General features: G+C 53.9%; 1 protein-coding gene across 1 annotated transcript in view; it reads left to right on the top strand.

Annotated features, from left to right (window-relative positions):
• Positions 1 to 11,495, top strand: part of MAN2C1 (mannosidase, alpha, class 2C, member 1) — a gene marked incomplete at its 5' end in the record, with an annotated part of 12,208 nt that overhangs the window by 238 nt on the left and 475 nt on the right. The window contains 22 exons of the mRNA XM_009867208.1: positions 798 to 921; positions 1,677 to 1,747; positions 1,978 to 2,155; positions 2,630 to 2,819; positions 3,272 to 3,378; positions 3,554 to 3,664; positions 3,916 to 4,008; positions 4,391 to 4,507; positions 5,240 to 5,335; positions 5,644 to 5,789; positions 6,260 to 6,383; positions 6,867 to 6,988; positions 7,795 to 7,880; positions 8,395 to 8,565; positions 8,838 to 8,920; positions 9,083 to 9,177; positions 9,297 to 9,401; positions 9,604 to 9,760; positions 10,095 to 10,238; positions 10,354 to 10,463; positions 11,013 to 11,092; positions 11,219 to 11,364. Of these exons, the coding sequence (XP_009865510.1) occupies positions 798 to 921; positions 1,677 to 1,747; positions 1,978 to 2,155; positions 2,630 to 2,819; positions 3,272 to 3,378; positions 3,554 to 3,664; positions 3,916 to 4,008; positions 4,391 to 4,507; positions 5,240 to 5,335; positions 5,644 to 5,789; positions 6,260 to 6,383; positions 6,867 to 6,988; positions 7,795 to 7,880; positions 8,395 to 8,565; positions 8,838 to 8,920; positions 9,083 to 9,177; positions 9,297 to 9,401; positions 9,604 to 9,760; positions 10,095 to 10,238; positions 10,354 to 10,463; positions 11,013 to 11,092; positions 11,219 to 11,364 (2,656 nt within the window). The remainder of the gene's footprint in view (positions 1 to 797; positions 922 to 1,676; positions 1,748 to 1,977; positions 2,156 to 2,629; positions 2,820 to 3,271; positions 3,379 to 3,553; positions 3,665 to 3,915; positions 4,009 to 4,390; positions 4,508 to 5,239; positions 5,336 to 5,643; positions 5,790 to 6,259; positions 6,384 to 6,866; positions 6,989 to 7,794; positions 7,881 to 8,394; positions 8,566 to 8,837; positions 8,921 to 9,082; positions 9,178 to 9,296; positions 9,402 to 9,603; positions 9,761 to 10,094; positions 10,239 to 10,353; positions 10,464 to 11,012; positions 11,093 to 11,218; positions 11,365 to 11,495) is intronic.

Below are 11,495 nucleotides of genomic sequence, written 5' to 3'. Positions count from 1 at the left end.
GGGGCCTGAGCTCGCCTCTCAGAGTTACTTCTGTGCGGGAATCTTCACAAGCTCTCAGTGGCAAGGAAATGAGATGATAATCCTCTTCCCTGTTGCTGCTTCAAGTAGAAGGTGTCTGCCCGGAAGCACTGAGATAGATTTCATGGGGAAAGAGACCGAGATGTGTCTGTTGCCAAGGAAAGTGAAGAGCCTGGCTCATCATCATCAGTCCTTTCTGCTGAGAGCTTGTTTTTTCTAGTCGTGGTTGTGACCCTGATGCTTGCTTTTGCATGGGATATGTATGCTTTGTCGGGGGGGGGGAAGAAGATTGTTTTGGTTTTTTTTCCCAGCGCTGGTGAAAGACACAATCGTACTGTCTGTTTCTCTGGGGTACCAGCAGAAGCTGGGTTGGGCCAGCACCATGGGGTTTGTGTGCAGCTTTCTGAGCATCCTTGCCTGCTGTGGCTCCTTCCTTCTGGGCTCAAGCCTGTCCTAGAGGTTAAGGGCCATGACAAGAAATATCACAGGTCCAGGCATGTTGATAAACTGCCCTGCCCCAGAAAAAGGCTGGCACTGTGTGCTGCTTAAACTGAAGATGTGTCACAGCCAGCCGCACAGACAGCCACCTCCAGACTACGTTATGTCTGGGAGGGAAGTTTAAAGCAGGTCTGTATGGACAGGTAGCATCATACATTTGAATCACATCAAACCTGTGGGCTGTCCCCACTCTGCTTTTTCCATGGAGGCCCCGAGGAAGTGTGGTTTCCCTCGGGAGAAGGTCTCACGGTGGGCTGAGGTTGCTACCTCCTCTCTTCCAGGTGGGAGACGTGCTGGTTTAAGGTGGAGCTGAGCATCCCACCGGCGTGGGCAGGGCGGGAAGTGCACTTCGTCTGGGAGAGTGATGGGGAGGGCATGGTGTGGCAAGACGCGCAGCCTGTCCAGGTAAGCAGCTGTGGATGTGCCAGCTCTGCCAGGTGTCCTGCTGCATTCAGAGCAGTTATGTCCCTGAGCCCCCTGCAATGGGGCACTAGAAGAAAGCCCCTCCCATTTGTTCTGTATTCTTCTGAGGGATGCCTGTGTGTGTTTGGGGGCTGTAAAATAACACGTGGACCAACAGAAGAGAGCTGAGAACAGTTTGAGATCTAGACAGAGTGAAGAGTCTGATGTGTGGGGTGGCAGAGAGGACTCCTCTCGTGGCTTGCATGCTGTGCTGTCAGACCGCAGAGGGTCTGTGAACTGTTTCCAAAGTTCAGCTTTGATTCTGGATTCTAGAGGTTGCCCTCTATCAGGAGTTAAAATTCTGGTCTGCAAACCGTTATCACAGTTGAAAATCCCTTGCTTGGGCGTTAACAAGTCTGTCTCAGAAGAAGGACAGGTAAGCGTTGGGCCCAAGACGTGAATCTCCATGGCTGTCAAGAACAGTGGGACAGACTCTTGTCACACATGGCAACTTGGGCTGAGGTAGTGGCTTGGGTGACCTTTTGCAGCTCTGCCCTGCTCTGTGGTGCTGTCTGCAGGGTCTGTGTTACTGCTGGCTCAGCAGCAGTTTCTGTGCTGGTTGTTCATGTGGGAAACATTGTCCCATGAGACGTCGGACCAGGCCCCTCAATCCAACTGGATGTGCCTTGTCCTGCCCATCCATCCCACTGTCATGGACCTCTGAAGACGTGTGTTAAATGTGCTGGCTTCCCCCGCAGGGTTTGACTAAGGAAGGTGAGAAGACCAGCTACATCTTGACAAACAGCCTGAAAGAAACAGAACCCCACAGGTGAGTGGTCAGCCTGGCCAGAGCCCCCTGCTGCTGAGAGAGCTGGGCATTCTTTGCAGGGAAGAGGCCGGGGTGAGACATCCTTGTCTGCATCCTGGTGTTCTGAGACATATCCAGGGCCTCTGTATCTGTTGTTGTAAGTTGGGCCATTTGCAGCACAGGGAGGGGAATGGACTTTTCTGGCCGATTGTTTGTGGTTTGCTCCCTGAGGTTTTCCTTTTGCTCTCCAGTCTGACACTATACGTGGAGTTGGCCTGCAATGGTCTCTTTGGTGCCGGCAAGGGCAGCATGATCGCCCCTCCAGACCCTGACAGGAGGTTCACCCTGAGCAAGGCTGAGCTGGTTGTCTTCAACAGAGATGTCTACGAGCTGCTGGTGGATCTGGAAATACTGCTGGACATGGCCCGGGTCTGTGAGCTCCTCCTCTCACTCTTTTCACCTACTTCCACAACTTCATTTTATCTCCTCCTCCTGACATTCCGTGACTTGTGTCCTCCTACCAGGAGGCCCTGGAGGAGCAAATGTTTGCTGCTGTTGCTTTAGCACAATTGATGTTGTCCAGACTAGGAGAAAACGGAACAGAGAGAAGCCACGGGTGTTTTTTCACCCACTTTCTGCTCCACGGCAGGATCTGTTAGGCCAGAGCCCCTTGGGGTGGGTGTATGTGTAACCTGGCTTTAGAAGGCACATGAGCAAGGACATAAAGTTGTGTCTGTGAAGCAGGGACACAGTGTTTACCTGGCACCATTGGCAGAGTCAGATGTTGGAAAGAGGTAGCAGGTTCTCCCCGAGGCAGATGTCATCCAAGCTGGTACAGAGAGCTGCTCTGTGCCCGAGGATGTGGTGAGCTAAGAGTCAAGCTGTTCTCACTCCCAACCCCAGCTCCTCGGGGAGGAAAACCAGAGGAGTTTCCAGGCACTGTACGCTGCCAACCAGATGGTCAACCTGTGTGACGTTACGGACCCCTCCACCTTCCCTGCCGCCCGTGACCTGGCTGCCACAATCTTCAACCAGAGGAACGGCGAGAGCCAGCACACCATCCACGCCATGGGTCACTGCCACATCGACTCTGGTGAGAGCAGCCCAGCGCTCCCTCTCTGCTGACCTGAAGTCCTGGATGTGCTGCCCAAGGGGAGAGCTGGCTGCCCTTGGGCTCCAGGCACTGGGCACTGTGTCCCGGGAGAAGGGAAAGGCCCCTCTGTGCTGCCAGACAGCTGGTCTGTCACCAAGGCAGGGGAACATGGGCATGGCTAGTTTGGAGCACTGATGGGGCTGATGATGAGGTTTTCCACCTGTTGGACTTCACCCCTCGATTTCCAGTCCCTAGAGGGGTTTCACTCGACAGAAAGGCAGCAGGAGGGAGCTGGAGGCCCCAGGCGGTGTGGCTGCCAGGCACCTAGCCAAAGGACAGTGTTTAGCTCTTGCATTTTCCCCAGCTGATCCACAGAAGGCAACACAACCCCATTCCCAAAGTAGCTTGTGCCAAATAATACCCACAGTGGGGCCGTGTGTCTGTCCCTGCAGCCTGGCTGTGGCCGTATGAGGAGACCATCCGTAAGTGCGCTCGGAGCTGGGTCACGGTGATCCGTCTGATGGAGCGCAATCCGGAGCTCACCTTCACCTGCTCCCAGGTGAGTGATCTCCCTCTGGAGACCTTTCCTTCTGCTTGTGGCATCTGGCTTCTCCAGCATGTCTCAAAATGAGGTGGCGAGGCTGACCGGGAGTGTCCTTTGCCGTTGCAGAGGGGAGGGACATCAGTGTGGAGCGACGTGGTGGGAGCTGCAGCTGATCTCTGTGCTCTGGCAGGCGCAGCAGTTCGAGTGGGTGCGGAGCTGGTACCCCGGGCTCTACGCACAGATTCAGGACTTCGTGGCGAAGGGGCAGTTCGTTCCTGTCGGAGGCACCTGGGTGGAAATGGTGAGAAACGTGGTGAGCCTGGCTCACCGCACCCTCCCCACATCATCGCTCTCCCAAATCATCTCATTCTCTGAGAAAGGAGCTGAGCTCTCTTCCCCCTTTTGCCCTCTGCCAAGCTCTGTTCAGATCCTCCTGCTGATCCGCCATGTCAGGATGATGGTGGGAATGGCGTGCTCACAAGGCCTCCCCTTCCCTGGCACCTGGCTTGTTGCTTGGACTCCCTGTGCAGCTGTTGTGTGCTTTCCCCCCAGGACGGGAACCTGCCCAGCGGGGAGTCCATGGTGCGGCAGTTCCTCCAGGGACAGCGGTTTTTCCAGGAGCAGTTTGGCCGGATCTGCTCTGAGGTACTTGCTCTTTTCCAGCACGCCTGCCATGCACACCGTCTCCTTCTACCTTTTGCTCTGCACGAGGGTTTCTCTCTGATTCTCCAGATACCATGTCCAGGTGCTTCATGCTGCTGGTTTTTTGCAGCTAAAGCCATGACGAATAAATGCCTCCTTCCTCACGTATCATGGCAATTAGCGCAGCCGTGGGCCTTGGTGTATTGCTTGTAGGTCCTTGGCAGGTCTCGAGAATTGCTCCTTGTCTCCATGTCTTCTGTTCTTGCTGCAAGGAGGGCTGAGAGCCTGTTTACTGAGAAATCCTCCGTGAGCTCAGGCTGTGGTTTGTGGCCAGTGTAACTCATATGTGTGTCTCTTTCTCTGCTGCTGTTGCCTCTGCTTCCAGTTCTGGCTGCCGGACACATTTGGATACTCAGCCCAGCTGCCCCAGCTGATGCGTGGCTGTGGGATCAGGCGGTTCCTCACACAGAAGCTCAGCTGGAACCTGGTGAACACTTTCCCGGTGAGCTGTGCTTCCTTCTCTCCTGGGGAATGGACTTGGCGTTGCTGGAGTCTGTCTGCAGGGCGGCTGGATCTGTTGGTTCCACAGGTCGAGCCAGTCCTTTGTCTTAGCTGACACAGACTTTCATCCAGAAGCCACCAGTTCGTGGTGGTAGCAGTGTCCTGTCAGGCTTTAGGGTAAGCGAGGGACATGGTTAGAGATGCCAGGTAGGCCCCTGGACTACAAATTCCTTCTGTTTCCACATGGCAAGTTGTGACTTATGTGCAGGTCTAGCAGACAGCAAACCCAGCCTCTTCTCTGTTGTCTCCTGCCCTTGAGTCATTCCCCATCCTTCTACAACTGTCTCCTTGCACTGATCTGTCAGGACATCCTGGGGAGGCTGTGAAGGCCCGGTTTGAATACTCGAGGGACTCTGAAGTGCCTATTCCCTACTGGCAAAGGTGCTGGGCTTTGTATGTTTGACAGGGCTTTTGAGGAAGCTTGGGCTTGTGCTGCACAAGTTCTGTGCTGCTGTGGTTGAAGTGTGCCCTCTACACACATTTGTGTGGGAGATGGGTTTGGGAGCCTTGAAACACTGAGCTATGGGTGAATTTTATCTTTTTCTGATAGCAACCTGACCAGAGATTTCCTGTTCCACCTGAGAACAGTGGGGCTATTCTTGAACATTTTGGCAGTGTGTGGTACAGGGGGAGGCTGTAGGAGACACTAAGTCTTCCTTTGGCTCCCCTCCAGCATCACACCTTTTTCTGGGAAGGCATTGATGGTTCCCGAGTCCTGACCCATTTTCCCCCTGGTGACTCCTATGGGATGCAAGGGCGAGTGGAGGAGGTAAGTGAGATTGCCAAACCTGCAGTGCCAGCAGCCCCTTGGGGCCAGATCTGAGGCTCCTAGGAGAGGGCACGGCCTGGGAGGGGAGCAGGAGAGCTGGCAGCGTTGCTGGACAAAGGCTGTTTGGGTGCCTCACAGTCAGTTGCCTGTCTCTCAGATGTGTCCGTGCCTGATTTTGGCGTTTTGGGCTGGGGAAGAGGGGCAGGACTGGCCTGTGCACCCTAAAAGTTGACCTGGCTTTCTTGTGTGGAGTTGTAGGAGCTGGGGTGGAGTGCCAGGTGATTGCAGCTTTCCAAAAATCCCTCTAGGTGCTGAAAACAGTGAAGAACAACAAGGACAAAGGACGTGTGAACCACAGTGCTTTCCTCTTTGGCTTTGGAGATGGAGGAGGGGGCCCCACACAGAAGATGTTGGACAGGATGAAGAGAATGAGTGACACAGACGGGCTGCCAAGGTGAGAAGAGAGCTCCCTTATTCTTTCCTTGCAGGAGCTCTTGCTTTGAGCTGGGCCTTCAGCAGTGCCAAAAGAAAGGGTGTGAGAACGAGGGTGAGGAGCAAGCAGAGTGAGCAGAGGGCTGGGAAGGATTGTCAGGAAGACAGAGTCTTTCCTCCACAAAGAACTGTAAGAAGAGATACATGGAGTAGCTTTGGACTCCTTACAAGCCCTCAGTAGAGCCATGGAGTGAGTGGCCAGCACAGCAGCGGCATCTGGTGGTCAGTCCCTGCCTGGGGAATGTTTAGATCTCTGTGGCAGCATGGAGTGGGAGAGGGGTAGGAGGAGGTTTGTGGGGAACGCCATGTATGGTTATGTTGGGGTTTCTGAGGCCTTGGCTCCAGGGCTGTCACCTTTCTGGTTGGCATGCACCATTAGCTGTGTCACAGGCTCTCCCTTGGCTCATCATTGTTTGTGTGTCTTTCCCACAGGGTTCAGATCTCCACTCCTGACCAACTCTTTTCTGTCCTGGAGAAGGAGTCATCACAGCTGTGCGTCTGGGTGGGAGAGCTCTTCCTCGAGTTGCACAACGGCACGTACACCACCCAGGCCCAGGTGACTGCGCGCACAGGGTGGGGACAGTGGTCTCCCTCCTCCCCAGGGAAGGTGGTCATCAGTTCTCTTCACCCCTGTGCAGGCAGCACCAGGGTTCAGACCCTGGAGGGGTTCATAAACTTCCTTTAGGTCTCAACGGTGGAATCCACCTTGTAGCCAGGACTCTAAAAGGTAGATCTGTTGTCAGACCTTCTTCAAGGGGTGAGGAGGAAGCCTGGGACACAGCAAGGACCCCTTTGTCAACAGCTGCCACTTTAGCAAATCGTTGCAGAGCTTGGGAGGAAGGCAAGCACAGAGGCAGGGGCAGCTATGTCCTGTGCTGGGAGTTTCAGTGGCAAAAACCAGCTCGCTGGTAGTGGCAAACTCGTAACAGCTACAAATAACCAAACTTCCTGCACTGGAGCTGGTTTTTGCTGCTGCTATGAGAGATCCATTCCCAGCTACCAGTTTCCTCATCATCTTCTCTTCTTGCTTTGACACCAGATCAAGAAGGGGAATCGGGAGTGCGAGAGAATACTCCATGACGTTGAAGTGCTCAGCACCTTGGCCGCTGCACGAGATGGTGTGTTCCAGTATCCTGCCAGCCAGCTGCAGCGGCTCTGGAGGTGAGGGCGTGTGGGAACACCGGTGGTACAGGGGAAGAATGTGCTGAGGGCTGGAGACTTCCAGTGTGAGAACTGGCTGCTCCTGGCATACCACACCCCATCCCCTGCAGCTGCTTGGCCCTGCCTGAGTCTGGGTAGAAATCCTCACTCTCAGTGCACCTGGACCTGTCAGACCATGCTGGTGTGGGCAGTTCACGGGGCAGCTCAGTGGGCTGATGCTGGGAGACAGTCACTTACCTCTCGGCCCCATTCAGCTGCAGCCAGAAGAGTGACTGACCACAGCCTGTCTTCATTTGAACCGCTTCTTAAGTGGGAGAGGGGTGCGTATTTAGGGTGTAAGGACCATCATGGATTCAGTACTGCAGCACTGTGTGTGCACCAGCCCTCCCATAAACCAATCAGGGCTACACCTGCAAAGTGCTTCGGTGCTTTGCTTAATTCTCCTGCTGGAAGATAGCTCCAAAGCCTTGCTGTGCCGCTGGCTGGAAGCTTTGTTTCCAACCTAGGCTTATTCCTTGCCAATTTTGACTTGTCTGAACTTGTGCAACAATATATCTGGTATCCCTGAGGGATAGAAAAACCCCCACCTCTTACTCTCCATGGATGACAGTTGACAAGTGCTATCCATCTTCCTATAAAGGGACTTAAAGGATGTTATGGAAAAAATCCTTTTCTCTCAAGTTTTTGTAACAGGGGGATAAGGAGCAGTTACTAAGTTTGTCCTTCTTGCAAACAGGGCTTGGTAAGGCAGAACAAATCCAATGCTCTCCCCTACTTCCTCACTGGATTTCTGTTCTCTGTTTTAGGTTATTGCTGCTCAACCAATTCCATGATGTTTTGCCAGGCAGCTGTATCCAGATGGTCGTTGAGGATGCCCTGCAATACTACGCAGGTGAGCAAGAGGTTTGGCAAGGAGGGCATTTACGGGTTGGAGCACACTGGGTCCTGCCTGGTGGGGCTGCAGAGGTTTCAATCCTGGACTGCCAGGCACTATGGGTCAAACCTGTGCAGGCATGTGTCTTGTCATAGTGCTAACTCAGCAGGGAATTGTTCTCAGGGCAGCCAAGGGATTGAAAACATCCTGAGTTGCTGCCTTCTCTGTTTGCTACTGGCATGCCAGGGGGGACCCCAGCGGCTGCCAGCCCAGAGGCACTTGCAGTAGCTTTGCTTTATTATAGCACCACAGTTTTCCAGTTGAGCTGGCATAGCTCATTGTGATCTTGTAATAACGAAGTTAAGAATAATTATAAACTTTAGTTACTTACTAGTAGATGATAATAATAATTAATAGTAATTGTAGCTTGGAAGTAGCTCAAGTGTGTGTAAATTGCACAGAAGTGCCAGAAACTCTCTCAGATGTGAGAAACAGCCTGGCCAGATCCAGCTCAGGCCTTTTTGCTGCTCAGAGATCCGCCGTGCTGGCGCTCGGCTGCAGGAGGAAGCTGTGCAGGCCTTGTGCAGTGAGCTGCTGCAGCCCGAGGCAGGGAGCACTGAGAGCACCCTCGTGTTGAACACTCTGCCGTGGGAACGGACCGAGGTGATCTCCAGGAGTGGGCCAGACGGAACAGAGGCTTTAGGTATGTCATACTCTGGGGTAACTCGTGGATCAGAATTTCTTACAGGGGCGGAGACAACTAACAAAGAAATACTCTGCCTCTCCTAGGGAGGGTTTACTGAGTTGTGAAAGCTCTCCTTGGGACTTTATCCCACTTCAAATTGTCCCTGAGCTATGGATGAAGAAGAGGAGGGTGGTAGGAGGGTCTGAGGTGAAAGCGGCAAGGCAGCACAACATGACTTTAGAGTCAGGTCTGGGGCAGATGTGTTGGAACAGAACCTCTTTGCTTTCCAGCTCTGGTGACAGTTCCCAGCATGGGCTATGCAACAGTGAGGGAGCCGTTGCTGCCCCCTCAGCCTGTGGCAGTGAGGAAAGAGGTAAGCACAACAGCAGTTGTCCTCAGATCGGTGTACTCTGCATCAAGCGCTGACTGGGGAGAACTCCAGGGAATCCATCATGCACACATGAGATTTGCAGCTGGGACACTCAGCTGCCAGAGGTGTGGATCTGTGAAATCTGTTTTTGCCCACTTCCTCAAGGAGGATGGCTCTGTTGTCATGGAGAACGGGATCATTGCAGTCTGCCTGGACACAATGGGGCACCTGACCTCGCTTCGGCTGGTAGACTCCGAGAGGTATGTCTGTCACCCACTTACTGGAACTGGGGTCCTCAGACCTATCTCAAGTCTTTGCCCTTCCTTCTCCACTGCCAGTTCTTCTTATGTTGCTGTTTCTCTGTTCCACTTTCTTCCAGAGAGTCAGTCCCAGATGGCTGCTATGCCAACCAGTTTGCACTCTTTGATGATGTTCCCCTGTACTGGGATGCCTGGGACGTGATGGATTATCACTTGGAAACCAGGTAGAGGAATAATGCGTGCAGTACTGGGATTTTGACTTTGCTCTGAAGTTACTGCTTTCCTCCCAGTCCTAGCTGTAATGAAAGCTGTAACAGAGCATTCACTCTGGAGAAGTGAGTGCCTGCTCTGCGGGAGGCTGGCTTGGGATTGGGGAACCTGCATCTACCAGGCTGAGACCAGCTCTACCTTTATCCTTTTCTCTAGGAAGCCGGTGACAACACTGCTGAAGCCTCTGGAAGTCACCCTGGCTGGGGGCCTGCAGGGAAGAGCAAGCTTCTCTCTGCAGATCGGGAAAAGCAGCACCTTAACCCAGGAGATCATCCTGGATGCCACGTGCCCGTACCTACGCTTCCTGACCCAGGTTTGGCCAGCGGCTGCTCTGCGATACGGGCATCTGCGCCGGGCAGGCAGGGCCCTGGGGAGCTGAACCTCGAGGCTAAATTATGTTCCTCCTCCCATTTCCTTTCCTGAACCTCCTGCCCCGCCTGTTCTCTGCCCTAGGGGAAGGCAGCCTGAGGGTAGGGATCCTGAGGGAAAAGAGACCTGCTGCCAGTTCGTCTGCATTCAGGCTCTAGTGCAGTTTTATTGTCCTTGGTCTGGCTTGGGTGTGAGCTGGCTGGTGTGCCAGGGGGAAGCATAAGTGTAGCCTCTGCTTGTTAGTGCCCCTGATGATGTCCTTCTACTACCACATTTAGGTGGAGTGGAAGGAGGCTCACAAGTTCTTGAAGGTGGAGTTCCCTGTGCAGGTCCGGAGCACAAATGCCACCTATGAGATCCAGTTTGGACACCTGCAGCGGCCAACACACTGGAACACATCCTGGGACTGGGCTCGATTCGAGGTAAGAGGAAAGGTGGTCTGGTCCCAAGGCTGAGCTGCTCCTCCCATGGTGGGGCTGCTTCGGCTCTCAGGCAGTAGCTCTGTGTGGTGAACGTGTCCCTTGGTACCTCCTGCAGGTGTGGGTTCACAAATGGATGGATCTCTCCGAGCACGGCTTTGGGGTGGCACTGCTGAATGACTGCAAATACGGGGCGTCGGCCCACGGGAATGTCCTCAGCCTCTCGCTGTGAGTTGGGGTTGGGGTGAGGGTGAAGCTGCAGCAGTCACTTCACTTCCAAGAGACGCCTCAGAAAGCAAAGGCAACAGCTGGTCTTAACTGATCATAGTTAATAAGGTCTGGTATTAGCCTTAGTGACTGGCTGTCGTCTGAGAACTTTGGGCTGACTTAATTATAGTTAACTAAGAGAATGTCATTCCTATGAGTTATGCTCATAGATAATTCAGGAAAGATCAGGTACACATTTGCACCAAGTGATTTTTCTGTTGCTGGCCAAAACATGCTCCAGGAACAAAAGCTGAAGGAGAGGGAAGGAACAGCAAATGTTATGGATGCAGACAAAGCTAAGAGAAACTATATATTAAAGCTTGACTCCGTCAGCCTCAAGTTGCATAGGGAAACAGCCTTCAAATTTTTTAGCTTCTGGCACTGCCCAGGGTTGGCCCCCAGCCAGCAGCACCAGTGGCTTCCACCTCAGGGCCCAGCCCCAGGGCAACAGTGCACTGCTGACTCTGCACTTGGTGACAGGGCAGTCTCACCTACCTCTTGTTGCTTTAGGCTGAGAGCCCCCAAGAGCCCTGATGCCACAGCAGACATCACACGCCACCAGTTCACCTACGCCGTGATGCCTCACCTGGGTGAGCAATGGGCAGAGCTGGGCCCTATGGGGACATGCAGGGTGGGGGATGCTCCATCAAGCCTTGGGGTGAGCACATCTCTGGCTGTGCCCGTGTAGAGGCTGGCTGGAGGTTCTGGTGTTGCAGATTCCTTCCAGGATGCCGGTGTGATCCAGTGTGCCTACAACTTGAATTTCCCCCTCCACGTGGTCCCAGCCAGCTCTGCCCAGTGCCCGGCCTGGAGCGCCTTTTCTGTCAGCTCCCCTGCAGTCGTGCTGGAGACTGTCAAGCAGGCAAGTGCCCCGGGGCAGAAGTGGGGAGCGCAGAGGGGTTCAGCTGTTGTTGCTAAGCATGGCTTGCTCTTTCCCCCATGTCGGGTGGCCCACAGGCTCAGCTGAGGGGGGACAGTGATCCCTCTGGTTTG

This window comes from Apaloderma vittatum, unplaced genomic scaffold (assembly GCF_000703405.1).
Source record: "Apaloderma vittatum isolate BGI_N311 unplaced genomic scaffold, ASM70340v1 scaffold23283, whole genome shotgun sequence".
Taxonomy (NCBI): Eukaryota; Metazoa; Chordata; class Aves; order Trogoniformes; family Trogonidae; genus Apaloderma; species Apaloderma vittatum.
This window is presented reverse-complemented; position numbering and strand designations above follow the sequence as displayed.